This window comes from Xiphophorus hellerii, chromosome 21 (genome assembly GCF_003331165.1).
Source record: "Xiphophorus hellerii strain 12219 chromosome 21, Xiphophorus_hellerii-4.1, whole genome shotgun sequence".
In the NCBI taxonomy this organism is placed as follows: Eukaryota; Metazoa; Chordata; class Actinopteri; order Cyprinodontiformes; family Poeciliidae; genus Xiphophorus; species Xiphophorus hellerii.
The window spans coordinates 23,918,368-23,939,461 of NC_045692.1; the positions used below are offsets into that span (position 1 = coordinate 23,918,368).

The 21,094-nt window shown below is 36.8% G+C and overlaps 1 protein-coding gene across 1 annotated transcript; it reads left to right on the plus strand.

Moving 5' to 3' along the window:
• Positions 1–4,606: 4,606 nt before the first annotated feature.
• LOC116712305 (uncharacterized) lies at positions 4,607–21,044 on the plus strand. The gene is made up of 12 exons (XM_032552184.1): positions 4,607–4,724; positions 8,782–9,111; positions 9,188–9,454; positions 9,628–9,915; positions 10,021–10,119; positions 10,192–10,213; positions 12,354–12,358; positions 14,088–14,294; positions 17,467–17,820; positions 17,892–18,167; positions 18,645–19,007; positions 19,952–21,044. The coding sequence occupies exons 1-12, from the start codon at positions 4,664–4,666 to the stop codon at positions 20,056–20,058; spliced, it is 2,379 nt and encodes a 792-aa protein (XP_032408075.1). The 5' UTR covers positions 4,607–4,663; the 3' UTR covers positions 20,059–21,044.
• Positions 21,045–21,094: the final 50 nt, after the last annotated feature.

Sequence of the window (21,094 nt, forward strand, 5' to 3'; positions counted from 1 at the left end):
GGTTAGCATTCTGGGAAAGCCCCAGTTTGACTTCCTTAAATGAAGACACACATGTGAGTGTATTTTCTGGTACAGTTAGATCAGATCAGATCAAATTTATTTCTGTAGGACATTTTTAAACAACCACAACTGAAAAAGATTCGATCCAAGTTATGTAGTTTAAAGGCCGTTTTACCAAATATCATAAAAATGTCTGTGAACTTTGAAGAACATTAAAATTAATCTCTTCTTGCTCTGAACATAGAAATAATTTCGCAAACTGACCAAAGGAACAGGAAGGTTTTAGTTTGATTTAATGTTTTTTATACAGTGTATTAAAAGAAATACATTTGTTTACTTTTTCATGTTTTTATTCAGAATTCTTCATTATTATTCTTGTCAATTATTTTAATGCTTTATGCTGAATGTAATTAATTTTCTTCATTTTATTGTTATTAACATATTAATATCTGATGTATCTAATATTTTATGTGCATTAATTCAGCATGTTTTTGCTCTTCTGCAGTTCTGCTCATATTTATTCATCTTAAACAAGTCTGATGAATCCCACTGACATGGAAATTTCTGAAGCAAAATATTGTACAACGTAACAAATTTTATTTTATTTTTCTAAACAGAAACAAAAACCAACATCATGTATTTTGGTGATCAATGTTAGAAAGATGAAGGAGGCATTTCAAATTTTAGTTGCTTTATTTAAAGAACAAAGTATTTATACAATAACAAAAAATATGTAGAAATCTTTCTACAGAAATGAACATCATGGCATTAATAAAGTTCTGAGAAAGTTTAGCTGGTAGAATATAAAGAATATATTTAGCTGCGCCCCCTGCTGGGCAGGAGATGAAAACAAAGTAAAATCTACATATTTAGATTAAACAGAAATATGTACAAATGTGATGAATAACTAAAGAATATGAAGAACTAATATTGTAAAACTACATGAAGCACAAAATCATAAAAGCTCATAAGTCAGCAACTGGTGTATAAAAAATTCATTTTCTACAGAAATAAACATTTTATTGATAAAGTTCTGAGAAAGTTTAGCTGGTAGAATATAAAGAATATATTTAGCTGCGCCCCCTGCTGGGCAGGAGATGAAATCATCATAAAAATAAAAACAGAAATGTCTCCAAACATGAGAATCACCTGAAGAACATGAAGAGCTGATCATTTTGTGAAACTACATCAAAGCTCATGAATCATCTTGACGGGTAAAATGTGAGAATGGCATTAAAACAAAACCACTCTCTGAATGTGAATGAAAGGGTTGAAGCTGCAGAGCTTCACTTTCCTCCATTTTCTTCTTGTAGAACATTATGAATCCAGCTGCTGCTGCTGCAATCACAACACAAACCACCGTCCGTCTGATGAGTTCAGGAACCACCAGATTCTCTGGAACCAAACAAGTTCAGGAGTTTAGCTTAAAGACTCATTTGTAGTTTAGAATATGAGATTTTTACCATCTAATGAACCTTAACTATTATAAATGTTGATTTTGAAAAAACATTAAATGAGCCATTTTGTCAAGATCATGTAAGTTTTTGTTAAATCGATGAAACCTCAACTATTTGTATGGCTGGTTAGCTCGGCTGCTCAGAGCGTGGTGCTAATAACAATGAGGTCATGGGTTCGATCCTCATACTGTCCAATTGAAATCTGATCTCTTCAGAAAATCAACTGAGCAGAAGGCTTTAAATTAATCTTTTATGCATGTTGATTTTAAAAAACATTAGAATAAAAGCACTTTTCCCAAATCTTCATTGTTGTTAGATTATGTAAGTTTCTCTAAATTCCATGAAAACTCATCATTATGTAAGGTAAGTTAGCTCAGCTTGTCGGAGCGCGGTGCTACGCCGACGTCATGGTTACTATTAAATAGTTCAACTAAAGGAAAAGTCTAATAAAACTTGGTTTGTTGAATTGAAATTTCTCACTTTTTCAATTTTTTTCTGAGTATTTATTGCAGCAACAAGACAAGATGTTTATTCTGTTACTTCAGCTTTAAGTTTCTAATTTTTTGCTATAAACTGGTTTATTTTATGAAGTTTAATTTTTATTTTTCAAAATAATATTAATATGAAATGTTCTTTTTTCTAGTTAGTCACAATAAAACAGTAAAGTTTTGAGTTAATAGTCATTGTATTGACAAACAAAAACATGTTTTTTTTCTCATGTGTTTCATGTTTAATTTTTGTTTTACTCAAAGTAACAACAACTTTCTAGATGTAAAAATTGTGCAGCAGTTATTGTCAACATTTATGTCGAATATTTTACTTTTCTTCAATTGTGTTGAAAACTGATCTCAGTTTATGAATTTAATTTGCACAAATGAAACAAGTTGCTTTGAAATGAAATGATGAAATTATAATCTAAAGCTAAATGTGTAAAGATGCTTCTTTTGTTCCACTGCAGGTGTTTGTGTGGGTTTATTATTGTTGAGTTTAGATTTATTGATGGTTCATCCATATGTCTGAGATATAAAAATGTTTTATTTCCAGGTAGATGATGTGTAAACATGCGGAGCAGGACGGGAGCCTGTGAGGTCCAAACAGTTCCCAGCCTCTGTGACAAACACATCTACTGCTTATAGCTCTGCACCCTAAACAGATCCATGAGTTTTGTTTGTTCAAATAAATAGTTTACTATCCACATTTGGTCCCTGTAATATAAAACTGCAGAACATTTGGATGAAACTGAAATGTAGATGTTTGTTCCTCTGCCTGGTTGCCCTAAAATAAGCAGTGTTGTATAAAGTACTGAAATCTCAGAGTCAAGTAAAAGTATAAGTACCTCTCCAAAATATGACTTTGGTAAAAGTCGAAGTCACTGACTGAAATGTTACTTGAGTTAAAGTCTTAAAGTATCTGAAACTTCTTGTACTTAAGTATGGAAATTACTGTAAAAATGGATGTACTCAAGTAATGTAATGAAAAGTACAAGTAAAAAGTAAAACAAAGCAAATGCAGTTTGAATGACTTTTTTTATATTTTGGTAAACTTGTCAAATACACTTAAAATAATGTACCCAACCAAGTGCAGGCAAAATTAAACCTGCTAATAGATATACCTGCAGGCATCATTTAGTTAAGAAAATTAGGTGCTTTACCTATAGCACAAGGTTAACTTAACCTGCTTTACAACTGAACCAGCTTCTTAGTAAACCCTCCAGGACAGAAAATAGAAAGTTTTTGTAAGCCTTTAGTTTTCCCTTCAAGTAAGGTCAGTGCTGAAAATGAGAAAAATAAATAGTACAGAAAATGCGGCCAACATGAAGAAAAAGAGCTGTTACGATTACTCTACTTCACAAATCAGTGAATCAGTCAATGCTACAGTCAGTAGGTGGTGCACACAACTGGTCATTATGCAAAAGAAAAAAAGAATTGGGAGGGAAATGCAGCTTATTGGCATCTGAAGAGGGAGACCTTTTTTGTAAACCTGGTTTTGAACTTGCATGCCTTTCCTATATTCGTTAAATTTAGTCTAAATTGCTATCGCTATGGCTTCTGTCCCCCCTTGAACAGAGGAGTCTAGGTAGCCTGCTACAGTCAACATTAGGCCTAAGCTAAATACACCACGTGTGGAACTGAAACAATGCCAAACAAAGTTCATTTATGGTCAAGATTTCACAATACAGTAGTGTCTAGTGACCAAGCTATAGTTACTGAAACAGGAGGATTATAACCATTTCATAAGAAGTTACCTCGATGTGTTTCTTCAAGTTGGACGGGGAGTTTTTGTAAGATAGAATTTCCACATCTTCGGGCAGGAATAACATAAACTGCATGCGGTACGACGAATCTTTAACACCCACGAAAGAGTGTATTGTGTTTAAATAAGGCCATGGGCTCTCATCACCAGCTGGTGGTTCCCCTGGAGCCGTGTCTGACGTAGTTGCAGTCGTTGTGGTCTCCGTCTCCTCCTCCATGTGGCTGCTGCTGATTGCGAGACTTGCTTTGTGTTTAATGGGAGAAGCGAAACAGGTGTATCCTATTGGAGGTGATGAACAAGCCCAGGCAAGCAGGCTACGGACTTTGTTCGGTAGCCTACTTGCTACTTGCTAATCAGTAGGTGGGGTCAAAACACTTGCGTTTCTCTCTCTCGCTTTTTTATAACGAGTAACTAAACCACACATTGAAAATGTATCGGAGTAAAAGTACGCAATTAAGTTCGGAAATATAGTGAAGTAAAAGTGAAAGTCATCAAAAATTTTCATACTCGAGGAAAGTATGAAGTACTCCAAAATATACTTAAGTAAAGTAATGAAGTATTTTTACTTCGTTACTATACAACACTGCAAATAATCGATAGCTGGTCTCATTCTGCCACAACTTAGTCACAGTTTTAACAAATATGTAAAAATGAACAAACAAAATAGTTTTTATAAAAGTTACACACCTAGTTGGAAAAGTTCTGCTAAGTTCACAACAAAAACTCCCCACAGATTCAGGAAAATAAAACTTCAGTCACTTTACAGGTTTGAACTTCATGCTGTGATTCATGTTCATTCATGTTGATCCTGCAGACGTTAATCTGCCCTGAGAATCTAGGAGGAAATATTTCATTCCCGAGGTTCTGCTCCAACACGTCTTACTTTTCATTTCAACTTACTCTCTTGATAATGTTGGTTCAGTTTTCCACATCCTGCTGGTTAGTCAGTTAACATGAAGATAAAAACAATCTGGTCTCTGAGTTTGCTGGTTTTCACGAGTTTCTGGAAAATAGGTGAGTTTTTGTAATGTTTTTCTCTATGTTTTATTCTTTTTTTATTTATTAGTACATTTTTGTTATTTATTGATAGGATGAGATGTTGAAACAGTCCTATTGTCTTGTTATACTGTAAATGTAAACCTCATAACATGAATACAGTGAGAACAGATTTATAGAATAACAGCAACAGGTTGGTGAGTTTTTCTTAAGATATTTATATTCTGTTTAAAATCAAAGTTGATCAGTTTTCTATGATCAGTTCAGTTATATCAGATCACCAGATCTGCTCTGCCTGCAGGTTGGATTTGCTTAATAAACAGAAAATAAACAAGAATGTGACATTGTTTAGTTTTTCTGAAATATCAACTTAGGATAAACAAGTCAGGATAAACTCACAAGTTTATCCTGACTTATGAGTGGGATTTTATCACCGAGTTGCACAAGCTGCTGGTAAAAATCTTATTTAAAGGCATTTCACAATGATTAATTAATTAAGTTTAGCCAATGATCTCGTCTCCAACAACCTTTTGAATAACTTACCTGTCATGTTGGACTGATAGATTCACTAAACATAAAAGGCAGCAAAGAAGCAAAATGATTGCATATTTTTTTCGACCTGCAAGGGCTCTTTCTGTGGGCTCTAGTGTCCCTTTTTTTTTTTCCAAAGTAGGCTGACAGGAAAGGGGGAAGATATGCGCTAAACGTGGTCGGTCCGGGAGTCGAACCCGCGCCACGGCACGCGCATTTTTGTAGTTTTTTAAGTTCTGGTGTATGTTACATGCTCACACTTTGCTTCCGCCTCCTGATTGTTTATTTTTATTTTTATTGTTGGCACCTATGACGGTTCACTGGTGGGGGCGGGGCTCAGCCAGCCCAGGGGTTTTAGCTGGGCTGGTGACGCACCTGAGAGGGATGGTGGCGTGTAAGAAGCTGCTGCAGCAGCAGCGGAGTTTTGGTGAAGAAATTTTAATTAGGAATACGGTGCGGGAAGGCTCTGGATGAAAAAAAGGGTGCCTTCACCTCGGGACGGATCCACCCAGAGGGGAGCGTCGGACGTTTTGGCCGGGATGAAGTTTGTTTTGTTGGTTTGGATTTGTTTTGGAAAAACCGGCTGGACGCTAAAGCATTTTAGCACCGGGGAGTTACACGCCTGACAAGATCAACCACCGATAAAATCACCAGAGGTGCGGGTTTTAGGAAAAGAGAAAAAAATTATATAGCCTATATTTAAAGATAAAGAAAAAAAAAACTATTAAACGGAGCCGCGGATGAATGAGGGATCGCCCTTTTCCAATGGATTACAGCTGGTCAAGGAATATGATCTACTGATCAGACATCTAAGGTAAGCCCCGCCACACTGTGTGATCCGTCAGGTGCCCCGTTTTGTTTTCTTTACTTCGTTCCTTTTTGTGTAAATTATTACACACTTTGTTGCGGCCCCTTCTCTCCCGTAATCAACCTTAAAAAAAAAAAAAAATTAATAAGAACGAGCCAGGGTGAGGGTAGCGGGACGTAACATGTAGTTCATTTAAATTCATTATCTATTGGATTTTCATTGCATGTGTGCAAATAAAACTCTGTACTGCAGTTAAGAACACATTAAGCTCAACATATAAAAAGTCATGGAGCCGTCAATTTATTCACAAATAAATGTTTTGGCTCAAAAGCAGTAAGAGATGCAGCTTTAAAACATGAAAACATGTCTGAACAAGTTACTGTCTGGGCAGAGTTTCCTGTCTGGGATGACAAGGTTCTGTAAAAACAAAAAGGTTTGAACCACAGTCAGACCAGTCTACCTACCTACCTACCGACCTTCCTTCCTTCCACTTATCTGCGGTCTGGTCGCTGGGTCAGCAGCCTAACTTAGACTTAGACTGATTTTATTGTCATTTTGCATGCACAGGGTTTATACAGAATGAAATTTCGTTGCATACGGCTCAGGACAGTGTTTGAGGTTTGTTAAGGAGGAAAGTTATTAGGTTAGCTTAAACTTTGGAAAAAGCATGGCTCTCCTTCCCTCCTGTTAGCCGGGTCCCGAGCGGATGTCGTCACGGCTGCAAGACTACGGCGAGGCACAATGACGTCACAGATCACAGAGTTTAATTCATACAAAGCACCGCATGAATCCGTTAACAGAGCTGCAGAGGTACAGAGATATACATTTTATCACAGACAAGGGGAAACAGACAACACGAAACACATAAGACAGACAAAGGCGCCCACGTGGAGAGGAAAAGATGGAAAAAAAACTCTAACTCTCGGGTGCTGACCTGGGATTATAAACTAAAGAGGTGTTTCCCTATTTAATATATGCAAAGAAGGCGTTCCTCGTGCTGACCTATTAGAAACTCCCTCATTATGGCAAAGGTGTCTGTTTTTTGTCGAAGCAAACCGGAGGGAAACCCCCCAGTCCTGCTATAAATCTCGCCGACTCCCACATTCCAGCTGCCGTTTCCATGGAGATGCTAATTTTATAGCTTTTGTATGCTCTTAAACAGACAGTGGAAGGCGTCTGCTTGTCTCCTCCGGGCCTCTTTCGAAGGGTCACACAAAGCCTGTTTTTTCAAATACGAGTGATTAACACATGTTGGAAGATTAACTGCATTAAACACCAAAATAATCATTTTCCTTTACAGGTTCCAATGTTGTGAGGTTACTCCAGAATAAAATAAAATACAGTATAAAATATGAATATAAATATAAATATAAAATATAAAGTGCAGGACTGACAGTAAAATAGAAGTTATTTAGCTCTGTACATGTGCAAGGTATAAAGTGGAGACCAGATTTTGAGTGCAGTCCAGTTAAGAGTTCAGCAGTCTGATAGCAAGTGGGAAAAAGCTGTTTCGGAACCAGGTGGACCTGCACCGGATGCTGCGGAACCTCTTTCCAGAGGGCAGCAGGGAGAACAGTCCATGGTGGGGGTGTGAGGGGTCACTGACGATGTTTCGGCCTCGGGACACGCAGCGCTGGGATGAAATGTCCTGAATGGAGGGAAGGGGGGCCCCGATGATCCTCTCTGCTGTCCGCACCACTCTCCTCACGTTCTTCCAGTCGGAGGCGCTGCAGCCTCCACACCACACAGAGAGGCAGCTGGTCAGAATGCTCTCTATGGTGCTTCTGTAGAACGTCTTGAGGATGGGCGGGGGCAGGTGTGCTCTTCTCATCCTCCGCAGGAAATACAAGCGTTTCTGTGCCCTCTTGACCAGAGACGTGGTGTTCACAGTCCAGGTGAGGTCATTTGTGATGTGCACCCCCAGGAATTTGGTGCTGCTGACCACCTCCACAGCCGAGCTGTTGATGAGCAGTGGAGCGTGGCTGGGCCGGTTCTTCCTGAAGTCGACGATCATCTCCTTAAGTAGGTAGGCCCAGACTTCCCAGTTGTTCCTTCAGGGGAATCCCAGGCCAGCAGAGAAACATCGTCCCTCCAGCGTGTCCAGTTGAGGTAACACTGAGTCCAACAGTCTCTCTCATCATAAGAAGTCTTTGGGCTGCGCTTTGTCTGGTTCCTCACACGGGACCTGTCTGCCTGTCTACCAGGGGCATGAAGCCCCAGACAGCATGGCTCCTAGATCCACTGGGACACTCAGACCCCTCCACCACCATAAGGTGGCAGCTCATAGAGAGGCAGCATGTTAATTGAACAGTAATTATGTTTATGTGATGATCTTTAATCTCTGTGAGTATAACTAAAAATGATCTGATGTTTATCAGATTACAAAATCAATGTAACCTGCAGTAGTTCAATGATCCAGCAGCTTGTAAATCCAGTTTTAGCAGCAGCTCTTGTTCTCATTAACTGGTTTTCTGCCTCTTTATTATGCCATTTATTGAGTCTTTGTCTTCTTTCCAATGTTGCTTCCCCTCTGAAGTTTGGAGACATTCATTTCTCCACAGCTCTATGAAGCTCCTACTACTGCATTTCAATCAGGTTGTTGTCCATGTTGTCCAGGTTCAGACGATGGATAAAAATCTTACAATCTGACATGATTTTAAATTAAATTCAACTTTAAACTTTTGCACAACATTATTAGCATTTCTCTGATCTGATCTTGGATCTGTTTCTGTGCAGCTCTAATTTCAGATGCAGAAATTTCCTGCAACTTCAAGCAGAGCTGCATCTTACCCTGCAGCTTCCAGAGCTACGGTGAACCCATCCTCCACTGGACTCAGCTGGAATCCTCAGAGCTGAGAGTTCATTCTTATTATGACAACCAGGACCAGCAGGGTGTCCAGAACCAGAACTTCAGAGGCAGAACGTCTCTGTTTCAGGATCAGATCTCCAGAGGAAACGCCTCCCTGCTGCTGAGAGAAGTTCAGCTTCAGGATCAGGGAAGATACAAGTGCTACATCAGCACCATTAAAGGACATGAAGATTCAACAATAAGACTGAGTGTGGATGGTATGAGCTACGGATGAATAAATAAAATAAAACCTTGGAGGTTTGTACTTTAACTTCTCCATTTATCTTTGCACAGCTCCAGGCTCTGACATCAGAATCCATCAGGATGGAAACAGGATCACCTGCAGCTCAGAGGGGATCTACCCTCAACCTGAACTCACCTGGTCCACTGAGCCTCCATCCAACACGGGTCTGCAGTACAGAACCACATTCTATCAGACTGAGGAGAAGCTTTACAACATCAGCAGCTCTCTGACGGTTCCAGATGCTGATAGTAATGTGACCTACAGCTGCACCATCAGAACCAGGAGCAACAAGAAAAGAACAACTCTGAGGCAATTATGTAAGCATTTAGTCTCTTGAATAAAATTATTCATTGTTAACTTTAATTTTAGATGAAGATTACTTTATAAAACTTTACCAGAATCCTTTCATGGTATCAAAACATGCAGCGATGAGATGGATTAAAACTTTTCACTCTAAACTTTCTTCTACAACCTGTTTGCTTCCTTCCAGCAGTGACCAGCGCCCCCTACAGGACAACAACCATCCACTGCTCTGACACCAACTGGTCTGCAGCCAGCCTGGTCTGGAGGTTCAACAATCAGAGCATCCTGAGTCAGACGGAGCCCAGCGTCTCCCCCAGAGTCTCAGAGGCCTGGAGGAAACATGTGAAGGACGTGTCAAGGTCAGGAAGCCTCACCTTACAGGATATGACATCACAGCAGGAGGGGGTCTACACCTGCCAACTCAGCAACCAAGACGAGACGATTATTACAAAGACCTCTGTGAGGATAAACCAAGGTGAGGTCAAAGGTCATAAAGTTCTGAACAACAATTAGAAAATTACAAACATTAAACTTTTTAATAAAAAATATTAATTCAGTAAAACTTTCTTTTGCATTTCAGAGAGTCATAACGGCATCATCATCGCTGTGGTTGTTGTTGTTTTGATCATTTTGATCATCATTGCAGCAATAATATTTTATAAGAAATACTGGAAAAACGGTAAAATAACAAATTGATTGATTTCTGTATTTTAATAATTTTATTATTAACTTTATTTTTTCATCTCCACAGCAGGAGGAGCTCAAGCTGCACAGTGAGTAAAGATTTTACACATTTATGACCAGATGATGGACAGTTCTTGTCCTAAAAATGTTTTCAGGCTAAAACTCATGAAGTAAATAAAATTAAGATGAATTTTTGGAAACCTGATATTGATCAGAGAATAATTTTAATATTTTGATCTTGAATTTCACAGAGACGTTGAACTTCAGAATCATGAAAGTTCACATGAAGCTGCAGCTGAATGAAAACTCTGCAGTCCTGGATTTCAATAAGTGACGTTTTGATAAAAATAAGAAAATTATTTTTGACAATTTAATTGTCTCTTTTTTTGTGATTAATCTAATAAGGAGCAATGAGAGAAGCTACATGGCTCACAATAAAAATACAGATTTAGTATTTTGGACAGAACAATCCTGACGTTTCCTGTCAAAGGAACAAGCTGCACAGTGGAGCAGTGGGTAGAACTGCTGCCTCACAGCAGGAAGGTTCTGGGTTTGAGTCCTGAGTCTTTATGCATGAAGTCAGTATGGTTTAATAACTGCTCTGTGTGTGTGTGTGTGTGTGTGGGCTTGTGTGCGTGTGTGTGTGTGTGTGGTTGTTTGTCCTGTGATGAACTGCCAACCTAACACCAAAGTTTTCTTTATATCATGTCAGTTTTAAACCACTATGGTTTAAAAAGGAAAACTTAACATGTTTTATATTTTAAAAACATTTAAATATCGGAAAATCGTGAGTAAAATAAATTCTCAGCTCAGACTTGGTTTACAATGTTGCATTAAATTCACAAATTCAATTTATACACAAAACCACAATTAACGTTTTGTTGCCACAAGGTTAATTTAGCTGATTTTACTCCTGTCTGTTTGAAGAGGAAAATAAAAACTTCCACAGCGCTCCGATGTAAAGATGCAAAATAAAAATTTATTCCACAGTTTTGCTTTATCCTTTACAAGAGCAGCTGAATCCTAGAAAACCTCCACAAACATCTTTGTAAAATCTAATTGAAGTTTATATAATTTGTTCAATTATATTTTTTCCTGAAATGTTGTGATTATTTTCTCATTAATGTGTTTTTAATGTGGATTTATTTTGTCCTGTGACTAAAGATTTGATGAATGTTTTCCTTATTTTAGAAGAAATAATTAACTCTGGAGGAAAGATCTGTCACATCAAAGATTGTTTGAAGTTTAAATGCAAAACCTGGAAATATTTGTTTTTGCTTTATTATCCTGTACTTGTAATATAATATGGGTCTTTTAATAAAGTTTATTTTTCTTCATCTCTGCTGTTTCATTCACAGCAATAAAGATAAAATTTTCAGTTTGATTTTGAAGTACAGACAGCAGAATTTAACTAACATGATCTAAATGCTTAAATCATTTTCCTTTTTCAAATTAACTTTAAAACATTTACATTTATTCTTCTATCAACCAAACCTTAGGATCACATTTCTACTACAGTTCAGTGATTCATTTATCAAAAAAAGACCAAACTTTGTTTTCTGCTCAGTTTGGAGCAGAAAACAAAGTTTCACTGAAGCAGCTCCAGGATTTACACTTTCAATCAAACAGATCATCTTTTTACGCTGCAGGATTTTCTTACTGCAACAGTTTCAATCTGGAGAGACTCATGTAACCCAGGGTAAAAACTGATCTTAATCCCGCCTCTGGTGCTCCATTGGTTAGAGTGACAGTCAGTCACACAGAGCATTCAGCCAATCACTGCATCTTGAATCAGGCCTGCTCCAGTTTTCCCAGTCAGCTGTGAGGGGGAGAGCTGGAGACAAAGGAGCCACAGGTTTGTTCTTCCAAACAATTAGTTTATCTCTTTGTTTATTATGCACTTTTAAAACTCACAATATAAAAATCATGTAGATCTGAACATCCAGTGAGTTTGGAGCCATGAAGTTGTCATGCACTGAACTATTTATGGAATTGGTGAGTAGTGAACACAAATGTTTGTTTGGTAGCCAATGCTAATTGTTTGATCATCAATTGTAGCTTCTTAAATTCAATATGTGTTTAAGATAATGAGATGAATGCTGATATCTTTAATTTGTCTGAAAGATTAGATTGTGGATATAATTGCATTTATTTCTGTATATAATAACTGAAACAAGTCTAGTTAACTAGCAGGCTGGTAATTTACTGGTCCTGTTTATTCCAATACAGGCCAGGTGACCCAGTTAGGGTTAAAGGATGGTGAGCTTCTGACCACTGGCTGGAGCCAAGAGAACCTGAAATTTACTCCATACTGGTCTGGTAGGATTCTGATGGTCCATAACATTTCCTCCTCCATCTCACTACCTACACACACAATCCATTATTCATCTCTTTTCTGGTGGAGACAAATTGCACTTGGACATTTTTTCATCTCAAATAACTGGACAATTAAAACATGGACTTTTAAATGTGTGTCGGTCAGACAATGTGCTGACCAGCGGGGAAAGTTAGGACTTTGTGCACATCTATATAGAAGATCTACTGCAGTACTGTATATATATATTGTATTTATTTATTTCGATGTCCAAACAGGAACTGGAACCAAAAGAAACGAGACAACAGATGAAGAAAAGTCAGGAACTGGTTTCATATCTGATTTTACCCTGAAGATCCGTTTGTTCATCAGATCAACATGTTGAAGCTGGAAATTCAGGAGAAGTTTTGTTTTGATTTGGTTTATTGTTTTTCTCACTAAAAGGAAACTTCTGCAGCTGCACACTGAAAAAAATTACTTCTGGTTTGTGAAGGAAAAATTTAGTAGACAAGTTTAAATAAATTTGAATGTACACTTTATGATGTTTTTATTAAAGGTTTGCACTCAGTTGCAGCTCAACAGGATATATGCTTTTCTGACCCTCCTCAAATAAGTGAAGACCAGGATGTTCAGCAGTTAGAGATGTGAAGACATGGCTAAGGTGATAAGCGTCGATTGTAGAAATTCAGTTTCTAGTATCTGTTTAGCCATCAGCAGAGAGGCCTTCTTGGAGAAACGCCTTACACTGAGCTGTGAATATGTATGCAACTCTGCTCCACTGGAACTGATAGATAAGTAACGTATAGATTTTTACCTGACACTTGAGCCAGGGGGTGTGACTAAGTAATGTGTGATGTATCTAATGTAAATGAGGGGACGTTCAGCCCCAAGTCAGAACTCATCCGATTCTCACTGAGATGTGAGCTTTGTATGTTTTCTCCATTTGCAAATGTTAATTAAAGCTGTGTTTGTTCTCTTTTAAAGCTGAAGTTTGGTCTCGAATTTTGTGCAACTTAACAGGTTATTATTCCAATTTTACAACAAATTATTACGTTAGCTCCTTTATTTTAAAATGGCACATTATATTTATTGTGTTACTTTGAATTAGATTGTAATCTTAAAAAGACAAGCAAACTTCATGTATCATACCAAGTATTCTGCACTATTTTAATAAATTTCTAATTTAACAAATGCATGTAAAATGTAATTAGGTAACAGGAGTGAACCTTCATGTTCAGCAAAGTTTTATTTGCAAAGTAAAAGTATATTTTGTGTAAATGTGCAAGTAAAATATAAAAACATCTTATTACTGAGTAAAATTAATTAAATTAAAACTGCAAAGAATTTCTAAGTGCAAAATAAATTCACTTCAAATTAACTGGAGCAATTATTTTTAATGTTCATCTTATGGAGTAATTTATTCAATAATGTATCAAAAGTTAAGATTTATTGAATTAAATCATTGCATTTAGTTTTTAGATTCAGCTAATCAAAATAAATCTGTTTTAAAATGTAAGTTAACAGACCAAATAAAGAGTTTATGAGTTGATGTTGTTTCTGGTGTGTTTGCAGAGCGACGGAGTAACGAGCGTCACGCAGCAGATGATTGTTGACACAACTCCAGTTTGTCCTCTATGGCTTCCCATAAGGGAAAATTACACGCAAACATATCATATATTTGATATTGATCAGGAAAAACCAGTCCTCCAGAGACAAACTGTCTCTTCCCGTTGAATCTGGTCCATTTCTCCCAATCAGGTCTTTGTGTCGGATGAAATGTAGCAGGAAAATGTTGAGCTGCTCCGGATTTCTGCTGATTCTGCTGTTTCTGGGTCTGTGGGCCGTTTCCACTGGAGGTCAGTCAAAGTTTCACTGACGGATGATAAATGTTACACAGATTATTAGAATAGTTCAACATCATGTTCTTTATTAGTATTAAAGTGACGTGTGATCTTAGCTGGCAATATATTTTTTAGTTAAATGTCCAAATGAGTTTTCTGAGATATAAATTGAACTTAATCTAAATTTGTGACAAAAAACAGGAACAACAGATTTTATTTTAATGTTTGTTTATATTATTTTACTGTTTATTAATTTTACCCTGTCTAAGTTATTGTGTAATAATCTGGGGCAATAATTACAAATCTACACTACAGGCATCGACAAAAAGAGCAATATCAATAATCAATAAGGTCGGATATTTAGGAAACACCAACAGATTACTTGTAAAATCTAAGTTGTTAAAATTAATTTTCATAGTAAAGCCACAGAAAACTCTAATTCTTCACAAAGCCAGAAATAAACAATTACCAGAAAATATTCAGGAATTGTTTAATATGAAGGAGAATTTTTATGGGTTAAGAATTAAATCATGTTAAAATATTTAAATTCAGAATTACTAGAAAAGCTTCTGTGTATCAGTAAAGATGTGGATAATTTAACATAAACTGTTTATCATATGAACATCTGATTATTGCTGGATATGATTAATAATAATAGTAAAATATTGTTGGTGTTTTTTATTGATGCTAGTTTTGTTTTTTGGTGAAATAATAATTGTTCATCCACTGAAACTAAAATTAAATAGATTTTATAAAATACAGATTTAGATGTTTTATGTCTGAATTTTACATGTAATAAATGTAATTTTATGTAAGAGGTTAAGAATTGGGAGCATTAATGTTTTTACTTCCACACAAATGAATATATAAAATAAACATTTTGACGTTATGTAAGTATTTTATGTACATATTCAAAACATAAACAAACATTTGACTTATTACTGTCAGACCATGTTTAGTTCTTATTACTGTATTTATGAACCTGAATTAACTTCATTTTTAGTTAAAACCTGATATTATTTATTTTCTTACAGCAGCTCTGCTTCCCTCTGGGAATAAAATCTTCCCAGTCGTGTCCAAACGTTCAGTTCATGAAGAAAAAATCTTCAACTTAGAATTAATTCTGCACCAAAATTAAATATTTTTATTAAAAATGTCCTGCTTAACAATAAACAAAGCATGCATTTATTTTTTAAATAAAGTAGCCAGGTTTATTTTGTTAGCAGGACAGCTTTGTGTCTTTCTTAAATTGCAGTTGGGACCGAATCAAATCAGTCCAGGAGCCAGAATTGGCCCCTGACCCACACTTTGGACAACCCTGATCTAAACTACAAGTAAAATTATAAAAATTTTATTTGTCCCTACAGAAATACAGCCAACATGTTGCAAATTTATATTTAATCTCATTATATCATGAAGAGATAAAAAAATAATTTTATTAATATGTTTATAATAACAGACCTTTGATTTTAAATGGGTTCTAACTTTAGACTTCTTGGTAGCTCCATATGAAACAACAATCAGGTTATTCTGTATGTTTAATCACTATTAATCACTATTAATCACTATTCGTCATGTCAGAATAAATAATCATCAGTTCTTGAGTAAATATGATCATTTTTCTGTTTCAGACGGTTATTGTTTCAGAACCGCCTCGGTTCGTCTCCAGAACAGATGAAATATTATCCTAAAGTCAGACATGCAACCAGTAAGAAAAGATTAAACACATTAAAATGAAACTGATGCTCTATTTAAGACTTGATTAAAAATGTCTTATTCTTCCCAAACTTATGAGGTGATTCTTGAAACCAGCAGGTTATTTTCTCAGCCCTTCCTGGAACCTGAAGGTTCCTTTCAGGTGCTTAAAGATTCATTTCTCAGAACTCACTGGTTACTTCCTGAAACTTTTCTTTGTTTGAATTTCTCAGAGACTTACGACCTTCTGAAACCTGCGTCTTGTTTGCTCAAAGATTAATTTGCCACTTTAACTTTAGTGCTGGAAACTTTGGAACTCGAAACATTTCATTTCATTGTGAAGCTCATATTTTTCACTCAAAGTCACAAGTTACTGTTCAGAAATTACAAGTTACCTTTCATTCTGGAACTTACCTCTGCAGTAGCATTTCAGAACTTACAGATTACTTGATCAAATTTACTGGATCTTACGCTTGAAATCAGATTTTCACACAGAAACTTTGAGATTAAACTCCTGCTTCAGGTTCAAAATTATTTCTCCAAGCTAACCGAGGTTAGCATTCTGGGAAAGCCCCAGTTTGACTTCCTTAAATGAAGACACACATGTGAGTGTATTTTCTGGTACAGTTGGATCAGATCAGATCAAATTTATTTCTGTAGGACATTTTTAAACAACCACAACTGAAAAAGATACGATCCAAGTTACGTTTAAAGGCCGTTTTACCAAATATCATAAAAATGTCTGAACTTTGAAGAACATTAAAATTAATGTCTTCTTTCTCTGAACATAGAAATAATTTAGCAAACTGACCAAAGGAACAGGAAGGTTTTAGTTTGATTTAATGTTTTTTATACAGTGTATTAAAAGAAATACATTTGTTTACTTTTTCATATTTTTATTCAGAATTCTTCATTATTATTGTCAATTATTCTAATGCTTTATGCTTAATGTAATTAATTTTCTTCATTTTATTGTCATTAACATATTAATATCTGATGTATCTAATATTTTATGTGCATTAATTCAGCATGTTTTTGCTCTTCTGCAGTTCTGCTCATATTTAACTTCAAAAACTCAAAAATATTTTTTGTTTAGTTTCTACATTAAATATCTTGAACTCTTGAAATAAAACAAACCTAAAACAACATAAATAATCTTTTTATTTATCTTGGGGAAAATACTTTTACAGTGATACTAATAGTTTTTCATCAACATTTAGGTTTTTATTTCTCCTGTTTGTTGCTTTAAATGTTTTGTCGTATTTTAAGTGAACTAAGATATTTACACTAGAAACTAGACAAAATACTTGGTAGGATTTTGTGTTTTTGCAGTGCAGATAATGTTTTTCTGTGCATTTAAATGTTTTGATGTGTTTTAAGTTGTGATTTTTTTGTTTTTCTATCATTTATTTGCTTTGTTTTGTTCTGTAAAGTCCTTTCTGTTGCCGTTACCTTGTAGAGTTTTTGCTTCATGTCTCCATGTTTGTTTCAGACGTGGATGTTTCCTGTGTCTACATGAAGAGCTGCGTCCTGCCGTGTCGCTTCCACAGCAGCGGTGAGATCCACATCCACTGGGTTCAGCTGAAGGCCCGGCCGGTTCCGGTCCGCTCATTTCACAGCGATCAGAGCCAACAGGACCAGCCGGGTCAGCAGGACCAGCCGGGTCAGCAGGACCAGCAGGACCAGAGCTTCAGAGGCAGAGCGTCTCTGTTCTGGGATCAGATCTCCAGAGGAAACGCCTCTCTGCTGCTGAGAGAGGTCAAAGTTCAGGACGAGGGCCGATATGAGTGCGTCACCAACAGCTCTGCTGCTAAAAGTCACTCATTCATCAACCTGATGGTGGACGGTAGGAGAAACACAAACTGCTGCAGGAATCAGCGACGTTTACAGATCCTCACTTTTCCTTTTCTCTCTCAGCTCCAGTCACTGAGCTAAAACTCGAAGAGACGGGGAACAGGATGAGCTGCAGCTCAGAGGGGATCTACCCCAGTCCGGAGCACAGCTGGTCCTTGAAGGCTTCGTCCAACACCAGCGTCCAGAGCGCCATCAGAGTGAGCCTGACCGCAGAGCAGCGTTACGACATCAACAGCTCCCTGACACTGTCGGAGGGCGTTTCCTTCCTGACCGTCAGCTGCAGCTTCAGCACCAGGAGGAGCAGCAGGAGGCTGACCGTCTTCACACCAGGCAGGGCAGGATCAACCTGACTGCAAAAACACCAAATATTATCAAGGATTTATGTCTGAAATAAGGCAAAAAATAACTCACTAGTATATTTTCAGCAAGATACAGCAGCTTCTTTAAGTGAATAATTCTTTAATATTGAATTTTTAAAAGTACTAGTTCCACTTGCAGATTGTTTCACCTAGAACTCGGGGAAAATGTCTTGTAATAATCTGTCAGTGGAACAAGTCCTTTTTAATCAGTATTAAAGAAGACAAAACTAACCTGCAGGTAAATTTTCAGCAAAATATAGGAGCTTAATTTAGGTCAATAATTCCTTAATATTGATTGAAAAAGAGTTTTATTTCCACTGGCAGATTATTTCACTTATAAAACATTTTTCTCATGTTATAAGTGAAATAAAACGGGAGCATAATAAGATATTTGCACTAAAACTAGATAAAAATACATTGAAATATTTTTACTGTGTCATTTTGAACACCTGATGAGAGATTATTTTATTTATTTATTTTTTCAATATGCGTTACATCCTGGTTTTAGTTTCTGTCAGCGTGCCGGAAGCGGAAGTGACCATCAACTGCTCGGCCTGGAACCTGACCGTGACGCGGCTCGTCTGGAGGTTCAACCGCAGCCGGATCCTCCTGAGCTGGAACCGGACAGGAACCGCGCTCCAGGCCGGCGGCCACAGCGTGGCGGCGGCCTGGAGGAAACACGTGAAGGCCGTGGCGGCGTCAGGCAGCCTCACGCTGCGGGGTTTGACCGCGCAGCAGGAGGGCCTGTACAGCTGCGAGGTCAGCAACGCGGAGGAGGCGGCGATCAGCGGCACGATGCTGACCATACAGAAACACCCGGGTACGAAGCCAACCTGGCAACAACCCAACCTGGCAACCCACGGAAACAGAATCATCTTAAAAATAGTGAATAAAACAAACTGAGAGAATTAATGAGAATCACAGTAAATCTTCTCTGAACCAAAAGGTCAAAATGGTTCACACAGGCTCAGATGTTTACATACACCCCCACTAATATCTGATGATACTTCAAAAACCTTCCAATTAAATGGAATACATTTTATTTATTTAGTAAATTCAGTTAAGTGAAGTTAACTGGAATCAGATTGAAATGAAGCAAATTTAACTAAATTGACTTGAACTGAATTTAATTCAAATATATGGAATTCAGTTAATTGAATTTAACTGAAGTAAATTAATTTGAATTAAATTAATTTGAGTAAATCAAATCAAAATGAACTGAATAGTTTATCTGACAGGATTTATGCTGAAAATCCTCCAAATTCAAACTTTTCATCTGCAGTAACTCAACAGGAAATCAAACAGCAGCATCATATAATATGAATATAATATGAATATAATATGAATATAAAATGAGTATAATATACAAACAGCCATTAAAATGTAAATATAACCAGCAGACTGGCTGAGGTCACTAATCAAACTGAATAATGTGCAAACAAAGGAGGAAAATCCTAAAAATACCAACATATAGAAAAATATGAAAGAATCTAAATAAATGTTCAGATGAGAAAATGTGAATGTTTCATATTTATGATGCAGATAAAGATATTTCTGTTATGGCGTCAATCCAGTTCCATATTTGTCATGGCAATGATGAGGGTATGTAAACTTTTGACCACAAATGGTTCTTCTGTGCCAGAGTGTCTTTGGTCAGAGGTTTCCTTCAAATCGCTGTAATACTGACTGCTACAGCCTTTGAAGAAGCTTGTATTTAGAGCTAAAGCTTTTATTCTGAAAGGATTTGTGGTGATTTGGTTCCAGGTTCCTCCTGGGTTGCTGCTGTTGCTGCTGTGGCTTTATTGACAGGAACAGCTGCCTTCCTGCTGCTGCGCTTCCTGAAGGAACAAAGGTCATTTCACTCATCATGACCCCAACATGCTGTGATGTCAGATACAATGATCGACATTTATTGTACTTATTTTAATAACTAGAACAGAAACGTGGGAATATGTAAGAATCGTGATGCTGAAGTCAGTTTAAGTTTAAAATAGCATCTAATTTGTCTCCCACCCTTCAGGACATCCTGACATCCTGACGTTCCTCCTGCTGCTCTGAGGAGGAAAACATTTCGTCTCCATCTGGGAGGTAAAACCCATCGGCTGGTTGAGCAAAACGACTCTGCAGAAAAACTTTAGCACCAAAACCAGCCGGAGAACAAAGATCTCTGGGATTTAAAACGTGACGACAGACTGACTGATCATCCTTCTGTCTGCTCCAGAACTCAACGGTTCCCTTTAGATTTAAGTTTTTATTTTCTTTCTGTAAATAAACTTTTGGATGAAACAAAGACGACCTGAGAACCACAGAACCTGAGAACCACAGAACCTGAGAACCACAGAACCTGAGAACCACAGAACCTGAGCTCCAACTGCTTTTACAAAAGATGTTAAACAAACTGGAACATTGAGAGTTAATCAGAAAGATTCAGCCGCCTGTTCAGTCAAAACTGATTTCATTTCATATAAACTGATCATTTTAAAAGGTAAAAATGTTTCAAATGTTGACAAAAATCTGAGAAAAGAAAAGAAGAAAATCTTACAGTGTATTTTTTTTTTTGTTGAGTTTCTGGTGCAAACATTTTTTAAGACTTGAAATCAGGAACAGAATAACTTTTATTATCATTGTTCATGAAAGGAAGCAAAATGAAACTTAAAAAATAGCAACTAAAGAAACGTGTCAAACAGTTGAGTAATAATAATAGAGACGAATATCAATAAATATAAAAAACAGTAGAAACAACTGGGATGTTAAAGAAAAATAAATCAGGTTTTAGACAAATTATCAACAATTGTCAATAATTCCTTAATCTTGATGAAAAAGTATTTGTTACAAGTTTATTTTTGATATTTTGAATATTAAAATATCAAAAATTTTGATCCATTTTCTAACATCTTGACCCCTAAT